Source organism: Acomys minous (genome assembly GCF_964271855.1).
Source record: "Acomys minous genome assembly, chromosome: 8".
NCBI lineage: Eukaryota > Metazoa > Chordata > Mammalia > Rodentia > Muridae > Acomys > Acomys minous.
The window spans coordinates 104,866,333-104,876,425 of record NC_140489.1 but is presented as its reverse complement, the minus strand read 5'-3'; the positions used below and the strand labels follow the sequence as shown (position 1 = coordinate 104,876,425).

General features: G+C 46.1%; 1 protein-coding gene across 1 annotated transcript in view; it reads left to right on the top strand.

The window, feature by feature from the left end:
* ALK (ALK receptor tyrosine kinase) overlaps positions 1 to 10,093 on the top strand; it is a 710,702-nt gene that overhangs the window by 230,326 nt on the left and 470,283 nt on the right. Inside the window, exon 3 of the mRNA XM_084791237.1 lies at positions 3,300 to 3,464. Within this exon, the coding sequence (XP_084647363.1) occupies positions 3,300 to 3,464 (165 nt within the window). The remainder of the gene's footprint in view (positions 1 to 3,299; positions 3,465 to 10,093) is intronic.

The following is a 10,093-nucleotide window of genomic DNA, read 5'->3' as shown; positions in this document are numbered from 1 at the left end:
TGGCTCTCCCTAGGGGCTGGTGGGAGTTGTCATCTTAATTAAAGGTCCTGAGTCTCAGTTTCTTAATTTACAGAGAATAAAACACCACCCACTCCTCAGTGTTTCTCTGTAGAGTAAATACAGTGACAGAAAAAATGTGCTTAGAATGGTCCCCAGCAGATAGGGGGACCATGCACTGGAGGTGATTGCCAGCCTCTTCCCTTGAGGGGGATGTGGACCTGTCTCAGCCAAGGCTAGACACTTCGATGGGACCCTTGATCCCTCTAGATACTTTCTCTGGAAGAGAAGTTGTAGCTTCTGCCCCATAGGCCCTGAGTCAGAAGAGGGAGAAAAAAAAAAAAAAAGAGGTCTTGAAGAAGCATCCTGTATCCAGAACCTTTGAAAGGACTCAAGCAAGAGGAGGTTTTCCTGGTGTTGTTAGAGAAAATGATCCCCAGATATTATTGCCTAAAGATATTAAGGTGGTTTAGGAGGGAGGAAATAAAAAAAACAACCTGTTTCTCAATGTTTTATAAGAAATTAAATCAGAATGTAGAAAAATCCAATTCAGTTTCACCCAAAATGAGCAGTGATATTAACTCCATTCCTATTTAAAGCCAGGAAGTACAGCTGTGATAGCTAAAGGGAGGCCTGCCTCCAAGCAAGCATTTCAAAACAAACTCATTTGATGATGGGGACATTTGCATAGCTCGCTGTACTAGGCAGGGTTTGACCCAAACACAGTGGATTATCATACTCCCCAGAGGCCAGGCATCCCAGAATTGATGGGGCTCAGTCTGTGGTCTGTTTACCTAGTGCGTACACAGAGACATTTCCCAGGCAGTGTCTGGTGGGCACCGTGCACCTCTGTCTCGAATGTCTTTATTTGGAGAAGAGCAGATGCAATAGATGATGGTTGTGGAAGTCGAAGCTTTGGGAAAGGTTCCAGTAATTATCACCGCGGGGTGGGTGGCTGCTCTCTTCTTCCGCCATCTTTTCACACTTGCTAATGTGAATGGAGATTTGGGGCCCTCTCTACCAAAGCCATGGGGAATGGCCATGATGTTCATTTTGAGGGCCACTCTGCTATTGCAAAGTCCCAAGCATGGTTCCACTTTTCTCCTGGCATTCTGATACCAAAACAATTGCCTGGCAAACTAGTGCTGAAGATTAAGGGTCTGGGGATGAGGCACAGTCGGCTTAGTGCTTGCCTGGGATGCACGAAGCCCTAGTTTTCCTGCCAACAACATATAAAAAGGGGCTGTGATACATACCTGTAATCACAACACTCAGGAGATGGAAACAGGAGGATTGGGGTTTCAGATCATCATCGTTTACATAGGCAAGTTGGAAGCCAATATGGGCTATGAGAAACCCTGTCAAGAGAGATGGGGGAGGGAGAGAGGGAAAGAGAGGTAAGGAGGGAGGTAAGGAGGGAGGGAGGGACATAGGGATGGAGGGAGATAGGGAAGGAAGGAGGGAGGGAGGGAGATAGGGAGATAGGGAGGGAGGGACAAAAGGAGGATGGGGGAGGGAGAGAATGAGGGAAGCACGGAGAGAGGTCAAACAAAACCAGCAATTCCACTACACACATTAGGCACAGCAGCATGGCAGCCCTCAGAGTCAGGCTGCCCATCTTCAGTGCTGATAAGATACAAAGGCATCAGGTGGCCTGTCAACACACACTCAAGGCACCATCTCCCCATTATAAAGGAAATTGTCTGCACCACGAAAGGGTGAGTGGTATTAACCTTAGGTCCAGAGGACACAGCTCCTGCAGAGCCACTGGGAAACACAGAGCATAAATCTCTATTGCCCTGGAGCAGAAAGATACTTAATAGAAGTGTAATTGAGAGTGCCCCCCTCTAACTTAGATGGTTTGGCTGTGTCGGTGGGAATTGCTTCAGTCCCACTCCCGGAAAGGGCCAGCTGCCCATGGATATGATTACAGGACCATCCAGTGACAGGCAGCTTGTGCCAGAATCAGCCTCGCCTCTCTGCTACATCCTGAAATCCCCAGCACAGCACTAGGCTTATCTTGGAGATGGAAACAGTGGCCCCAAAAGCAGCTGTTTAAAAGCACCAGTGTTAACAGGGAGCTAGCACCCATTAGCACAGCCAGAGATTGATTTATCAAATTAGCAATAGCCCTTCCGAGAGTGAGGACTTTGCAATCTTACGAAAGCTGAATGAAGAATGAACTTTGGGAAAACATCTGACCAAGAGCCTCTGTTTGAGGAATTCAAGGCCCAGAGAGGGTAAATGACTTATAGAAGGTCGCCAGCAAATTAGTAACAAAGGTGAAACACCGGTTTCACTAGGTGCTTGTTTCTAGAATCAGTTAGTCTGTAAACCCTTTGCTTCACTGATAAAGAAAACAAAGTCCACACATGAGAAGCGGCTGGCCCAGCCTGCACTGTGGAGTCCCCACAGTCCTCGCCCAGTGTTCCACCCTTTATATACAGTTCTTGCCCCCCTTTCTTCATAGCCTGGTGGGTGAGCAGAGCGTAAGGAACACCTGAATGGGGTGTAGTTACGGGCATCCCCCGTGAGCCCATCAGCATGCTCAGAGGGCCTATCCTTGCAAAACACTTCAACCATATTAGATACCAAACAGTGACTATGGAAGAGAAAAGAGAAGCTGAGAGGCCCCTGTGCCCTGAATGTGAGGCAAGTATCCACTGCTTAGCACAGATTGATATCTTCCACCAAGGAAGCCGACATGAAGCACAGTTATCTCAGGGCAGGACCCTTCCCTGTGTCTCCATACTTAATGGCTGACCCTCGTGCTCCTTCAGGCTAAGCCAGGACCCCACTCATAGTGTTATCCTATTAGTGGTACAGAGGTAGAGGGGGAGATGCCAGGAGAGCAAGAAAGGCTGGAGGTAACATGTGGCTTTGCTTCGATCTGGGACTTCTCAGTCAGATAGCACAGGGCAGGATCTGCCTAGGTTTGCTCCTGAACACACACTTCTTAAGGCCTCTGGTATCACTCCCAGTGAACAGGGAGGAAGGATGGAAAGGCATAGAGCTGGTAAATACCAGAGGCAGACTCAAATTCAGACATAACAGAGCACAGACAGGCTGTGCTCACCCCCAGGAGCCACAGCAAGCACAGCCGCTCACTGTCCTGTAATACAAGTTACGGGAAGGACATATTTTCTTTCCTTGCAGCAGCCAGGGGCTTGGTCACTGATGGAAGTGTACCTTACCTCTCCTGGACAGGCAGAGGCTGTGGATGAGGTGAAGGCCGGTAAAGATGGAGGGCAGGGCTCCTGTTTGGGTACAGCTTATTCCATTGGCTTTTGTGGTCCTTACAGGTTTGGAGTGCAGCTTTGACTTCCCCTGTGAGCTGGAATATTCTCCTCCCCTCCACAACCATGGGAACCAGAGCTGGTCCTGGCGCCGTGTGCCCTCTGAGGAGGCCTCGCAGATGGACTTGTTGGACGGGCCAGAGGCAGAACACTCTAAAGAGATGCCCAGAGGTAAGGGGAGCGTGTCCTGGGTGGGCTAGGACAAGGCTCAGCTGCCTGTTTCCTTTGAAATGAAGGGACTTTCCTACCCGTGTTCTGCCTCCGCTCCTTGGAAATAGGCTTTGGATATCTCTGTGGTTCTCCATGGCTCCTTGACCTGTGTGTAAGAGAACATGTGAGTCTAATTTTAGGACAAACCCAGCCTTTTACTCTTACCAAGTAATAGAAGTAGTATTCTAGAACTCCTCGACGTATTTCCCAAGGTAAGACACTGAATGACATGTTGATTTGTTTATCTACCTGGAATAGGTTGCCATTCTATTTGAATTTCATTCGGTCCGATTTGAATTTCTAAAGGAGTCCCTTTTTTTTAAGTATGTCTCCGGTGATGCTCGAAACACACTTCCACCAAAACCTATTCCAACTGTATGGAAACCTCCAAGTGTGTTCTGCATTTTTATTTGCTGAATCTGCCAATCTTAACTGGGAAGGTGTTGAGCAATTGGGTTAAATGTGTTTCAGAGTCATTCATGAATATTCAGACTGCATGCTTGTTTTGCATGGTGCTTTCAGCAGTCCTGGCTGTTTATGAATAGTGCCTGGCACATTTTCAGGACCTGAAGAGTAGACGCTGGTTAGAGGCACTGCTTACACTTGGAACATTTTTACAGGGAGATGTGAAAACCTTAAACCTCACTTTAGCCTTCCAGGTCTCTCTGTCCACAAGACTTCTAAGACACAGTAAACCTTGCCAGCCCATTAAATTGGCAGCGTGGTTTTCTGGTTTTCAGGAAGAGGTGAAAACTGAAATGGAAATGCATTTATTGGACATTAGTAGGACTTGCTGGCCTTCCCTGTCCTGTTGCACTCAAAGTGAGTGAAGGAAAAGCCAGGGCCCTGAGGAGGGGAGTGATTGGACCAAGGATACATAGCTTATGTTTCATGTACAGGCCTAGATGCCTACCTTGATGAGGGCCAAACAAGAGCTCTTTCCACATGCCATGTTTCTGTGTCTGTAGCAAAAGCTATGACCAGAGCCCGTACTGCACCCAAGTTCTTGAGAGAGACTAACATAGGCTCATGCATCTGCAGAGTCTGTCGGGGACAGGGCTCAGGCGAGCTGAAAGAGGTGACACAACAATAATGAATGTTCTTGGATTTGTCTTATACACCGCCCTCAAATCCCATCATCACAACAGGCAGAGCAGGCACAACCCCTTTCCGCACATTCTTCCGAGCTCCCTTCGCCTCTTTCATGACCCTTCTGAGGTTCTTTGAGGTTGACCTCCGCTTTAGGTTGCCCTCCCCTGGATGTTGACAGCTGGTCTGTGTGAGAGCGTGTGTAGGTAAATCGCCACTTACTGAGAAATGCACAGGGTTTAATAAAGAGATTATAGGAAGTGCTGCCAAAGATGCCAAGTCAATATATCTGAGCCGAAGCCTAGCAATATGAGTATTTTACATTATGAAAACTGCCATGTATAAAACATAGCTATAACATGGATGCATAAAATTACAGATGACAATCTGAGGAACACTCAAGTCCTCCCTACCAAGCCAAAGAATATAAATGTTGTCTGCCCTCTTGTAGCCTCCTGGCCTCTCTTAATCCACAAACATCTCTTTACCCCTGAGCACTGCCTGTTCTTCTGCACCATTAATTTATCTTTCTTTATGGCCTTGCCCCGCCCCCCACACACAAAGCATTTTTCATGTCTTTTAATATAAGAAAAGTCATTCCATCATTGTGCAACTTGGTATTCTGATACACGAAGCTTTGGTCTATTGGTTTGCTCCCCTGTTGAATTCCTTGCAGGAAGGTAACCGTCTCTTCCCTCTTCTGTCATTGACTATTTGGGTTTTTCTCTATGTTTTTGTAATCACCAATAACATTATTGTAAGCATTTTTTCAGGTCTCTTGGTGCTCCTGTCTGAGACTCTTAGAACATAAAACAAAGATGGAATTGCTAGGGTGAGCATTTGATGCACCTTCCACTTCATTAGGCAATGTGGATCTGCTTTCTGGAGTGTTATGTTGACTGACACCCTCCCACCTGTGATGTATGGCTGGTCCACCCTGTGATCTTTGCCCTCACCAATTATTAGCATTGTCAGACTTTGTCATTCTTGCCCATCTAGCAAATGAGATACTATTTCACTGCAGTTTAAACTTCCATAGGATTCTTCTCAACGTGTGTGTGTGTACATACATATGTGTTAGTGCCCGTGAAAGCCAGAAGAAGGTGTCAGATTCCATGAAGTTGGAGTTATATGTGGTTGAGAACTAACTGATGTGGGCGCTGGGGACTAAACTCTGGTCCTCTAAAAGAGGCAGTGGCAGGTACTCTTAACCATTGAGCCATCTTTCTAGCCCTCCCACCTTAGTTTTTGAGACAGGATTTCTCATTTAACCTGGAGTTAGCAAGCCCTGGGACCCTCTTGTCTCTGCCTCACCAATGCCAAGATTATAGATGGGCTACTGTACTTGGCTGACTGGGGAACAAAGTGAGGTTCTCATGACTGTGAAGTCGCCACTTTACCAACTGAGATGCCTCTGGCCCTTAATGGGATTTCTCAAATAGTTTGCATATGTTTCTTAGATGATTCTAAGTCATCAGTTCGCTGTGTTCTGTTGACATAGGCCATCCTTCCAGGCTTATTCTGATTAACAGCCACAGCTGTGGTTGTTGGTGGATTCTAATGTCCAACTGTGCTGGTTAGTTTTCTAGTCAACCTGACACAGACCACAGCTACTTGGGAAGAAAGAACCTTAATTGATAAAATGCATCCACAAGATGGGCCTGTGGGCAAACCTATGGGGCATTTCTTGATTGGTGGTTGATGTAGGATCCTACATCAATGCTTAGCTCTCTGTGTGCTGTGCTGCCCCTGGATGGTCCTGGGGGCTGTAAGCAAGCAGGCTGAGCAAGCCATGAGGAACAAGCCAGTAAGCAGTGTTCCTCTTTGGCCTTTGCTTCAGTTTCTGCCTCCGGGTTTCTGCCTTCACTTCTTTCATTGATGGACTGTGATGCAAAAGTTTAAGGTGAAATAAACCTTTTCTTTCCAAAGCACTCTCTGTTGTTGAGTTTTATCACAGCAATAGAAACTATAATGAAGACGTCAATTCCTTAAAATATCTATTTTTTTAATCACTGTAGATTTAAAAAAAGTATTTATGTTCCAAGGGTTGGCTGGATCACAATGCAATGACTTGGAGAACACAGCAGCTGGACTCTGTGAATTCCACAGACTTTGTGATGTCAGATGGAATGTGTCTAGAACTGAGACTTTTACATGTTTTAAACAGTGGCAATAAATTGGACACTGCCAACCTCTGACCTGCTTCTCTTCCTCTGTCTTTCTTCTTGTGATCTCTGGCCTGTGCAGGTCACACAGAAGGCTGAGAAACCAAATAAGAAACGGGGAGAGAAATCCTGGTAGCAAGACACATAGCGATTGCCTTTCTGTCTTTATGAAGCTTGATCCCAAGGGCAGTGTATGCAGGGAATGCAAAGATGCTTGCATTAGATGACTCAGCCAGGGTAGGAATACCCATTTTAAAGTACGCATTTGTCAGTTTCAATAGAAAGCTGTCATCTGTTCCTTGTGTCTGTACGCAGCACCCATAAATACTGTGATGCAAGCAACCACAACAGAAGGTACTGTGCCCGTGCCCACCTGCTTCTTCAGACCCTTCAGTGGATAAGGAGGCTCCAGCATAGGGCGAAAGGATTTCCCTACTGTCAGAAATGGACCTTATTTTCTGTTCCAAAGGAAGGAGACTGTATTAGTCAGGGGTGTAAAAGGAGATTTAATAGAATGGCTTACAGGCCATTGTCATAGCAACGGTACAAAAGAACACTGAGAATTGGTAGTGTTCAGTCCATGAGACTGTGTGTCTCAGAAGACCCAGCCTGGTGCTGGAGTCCCGGAGGATTCCTAGAGTCTGTTGGAATCCCGAAGAAGTCAGTTCTTATGCTAGCTGAGGAATGCCTCAGCAACAGGCTGGGTGAGCAAGAGTAAAGGAAAGAAGAGAAAAAGAAAAGTTATGTTTCTTCCATGTCCTTTTATTTGGACTGCAATCAGGAGGTGTGGCCCAGATTCGGGGTAGATCTTCCAATCTCAAGTGATTTCATCAAAAAATCCCTCACAGTGTTCCCAGATGCTTAGGATTTAGTTCATTCCAGATGTAGTCAAATTGACAACCAAGATGAGCTGTCAGAGTCTACTAACACAGCACTGATGAGTCATAGAAAAAAGGGGGAGCTCAACGCCGTGCCCCTCCGCCACCCCGCATGCTGTGGGATATCTGCTCAGATTTCCCACCATGGATGCCTCTTTACTTTTTAAGGCAATTCAATCAATCCGTCGTTATTCCTTGACGTGGGGCTGTTCCTACTGACGTAGACTGGCATGGTGGCAGCTCTTGTTCTTCAAGGTGAAGGTACAGGGAGGGGAAACAACTTTTCTAATCTCGATCCACACTGAGGGCCCAACACTCTGCTCTGCACTGCCTCTGCTTTTCAGCTGTTGGAGGGAGCATGCTTGCAGTGTTGACGAGGAGTAATGGGGTGCCCTTTAAGGTTTGATCCTTTTTTAACTGAACATTTATTCGTTGGATGGTATTTCGATTATGTTGCAATATTTCTTGCCGGGGATAAAGATGGGCCAGCAAAAGGTAGAAAAGTAATAACAATCATAGGTAATGAACTCTGAGAGTATAAATTTTGAATGACTTTAATTTATGGTCCCTATAACTGAGAAGGATATGGGACATACAATTTAGACCAGCAAGATAATAAAAATGATCATTTTGATAGGACACACTATTTATAAATTAATAAACTCTCAGGGAATCATCAAATTGGGCACTCTTTGAGATCCCAAATGCCTGGGGCATGTTCTAATGCGAACTGCTGCCAGTGTTACAGAATGCAAGCAGGTGAGCACATCTTTCTTCTTCCAGCAAGACTCCATTTTGGTCTCTGTTATGAACTCCAGCTTCAAAATGTAAGACATGTCACCAGCCACTGCTAAGTGTCCCCTCCCTTGCTCCATACCTTCCTGCACACAAATGAAGAGTGGGTGAAACGCAAGTCTTGGTTGCGGCTCTGAGTCCTAGGTCTTTCCTTTGTTTTGCTTTCCGTAGCAGCTTGGATGAGAAGCTGCTGCTGAAATTTGTCTGTTTTTCATAAAGGTGGCTTGGTTTTCAAATGGTCAAGACACATCATCTTGAGGCCTGGAACAGTTCCAGGTGCTTTTGAACATGACCAGACTTCTGTAACACCTGAGTGGGAGCTGCTCAGCCTTTAACTCCACACCATTTACCTGTTAACTTCCCATGACCGCTCCAACAGATTGATTTTAAAAAACTGGGTAGTTTACAGAACAAACCCAGCAATGGATCCTCTCCTAAATATGGAAGCCAAGAGTTGGAACCAGGGCACTGACAGGGTCTCAGAAGGAGACTCCATCTCTTTCTGCCCTGGCTCTTGGTGGTGGCTGTGAGCCATGGACATTCTTTAGCTTAGAGATGCCCGATGGCAGTCTCTGACCATGTCCCTCTTCTCTTTGTCTCAGTTAGGGAGATGGATCCTTTAACTTAGGACCTGCCTTAAATACAGCATAATTTTTTTCCTTAGGCTCCTTAATTAAATCCACAAATCTCCCATTTCTTTCTTTCTTGTTTTTCTTTGGGTTTTGGTTTTTCTTTTCTTTTCTTTTGAAAGATTTTATTTATTGATTGTATATGAGTGCTCTATTTACATATATACCTGTATGTCAGAAGAGGGTATTATATCACATTATAGATGGTTGTGAGCCACCATGTGGTTGCTGGTAATTGAACTCAAGACCTCTGGAAGAGCAGAGAGTGCTTTTAACCACTGAGCCATCTCTCCAGTCCCGGGTTTTGGTTTTTTAAGACAGGGTTTCTCTGTGTAGCCTTGGCTATCCTAGACTCACTTTGTAGGCCAGGCTGACCTTGAACTCATAAAGTCTGCTTGCCTCTGCCACCCTGGGTTCTGAGATTACAGGCGTGCGCCACTGCACCTGGCTAAACCCCAATTTCTAAATGCCTTCATGTTCATGGGCATTGGACCTTGAGGTTTTCCTCTCTTGTGTCACTTGGCGTGTAGACCCATGTCTTTCCTCTGCAGCCATGGGCTGAGTTCTCAATCCTTCATAGTCCAGCAAGGTAGATTCAGAGGACACCAATTAATTCCTGAATTTCTCATCCTTCCTCCAATTTATTTCCCTATCTCCCCGGGTTTAAATGTTCCCAAAGAATCCTCCGAAGGCCGTGGAGGTAAATATTTGTACTCTCAGATTCTTGGAACACAGAGACAGGAGAATGGCAAGTCCCTGCCTGGACTGAGCTACCAGGTCAATACAGCCTCACAGCCACCTTTCACAGTCCAGTCACTCTTGCCAGCTGGAGAGCTAAGCTGCGCTGAGTTGCAGGTCCTGACTCCTGACACTTTGGTTATGGATACATGCCAAGAGTGAAGAAGGATGCCTGGCCTCCTTCATCCAGTGCAGCTCATCACTTCTGTCTTCAGAGTCCATTTGCTGATCGGCCAGCACTTTATCGATGAACCCCTCGGCCACTGACTCCTACATGTGTTCGTTCATGTTTGCTC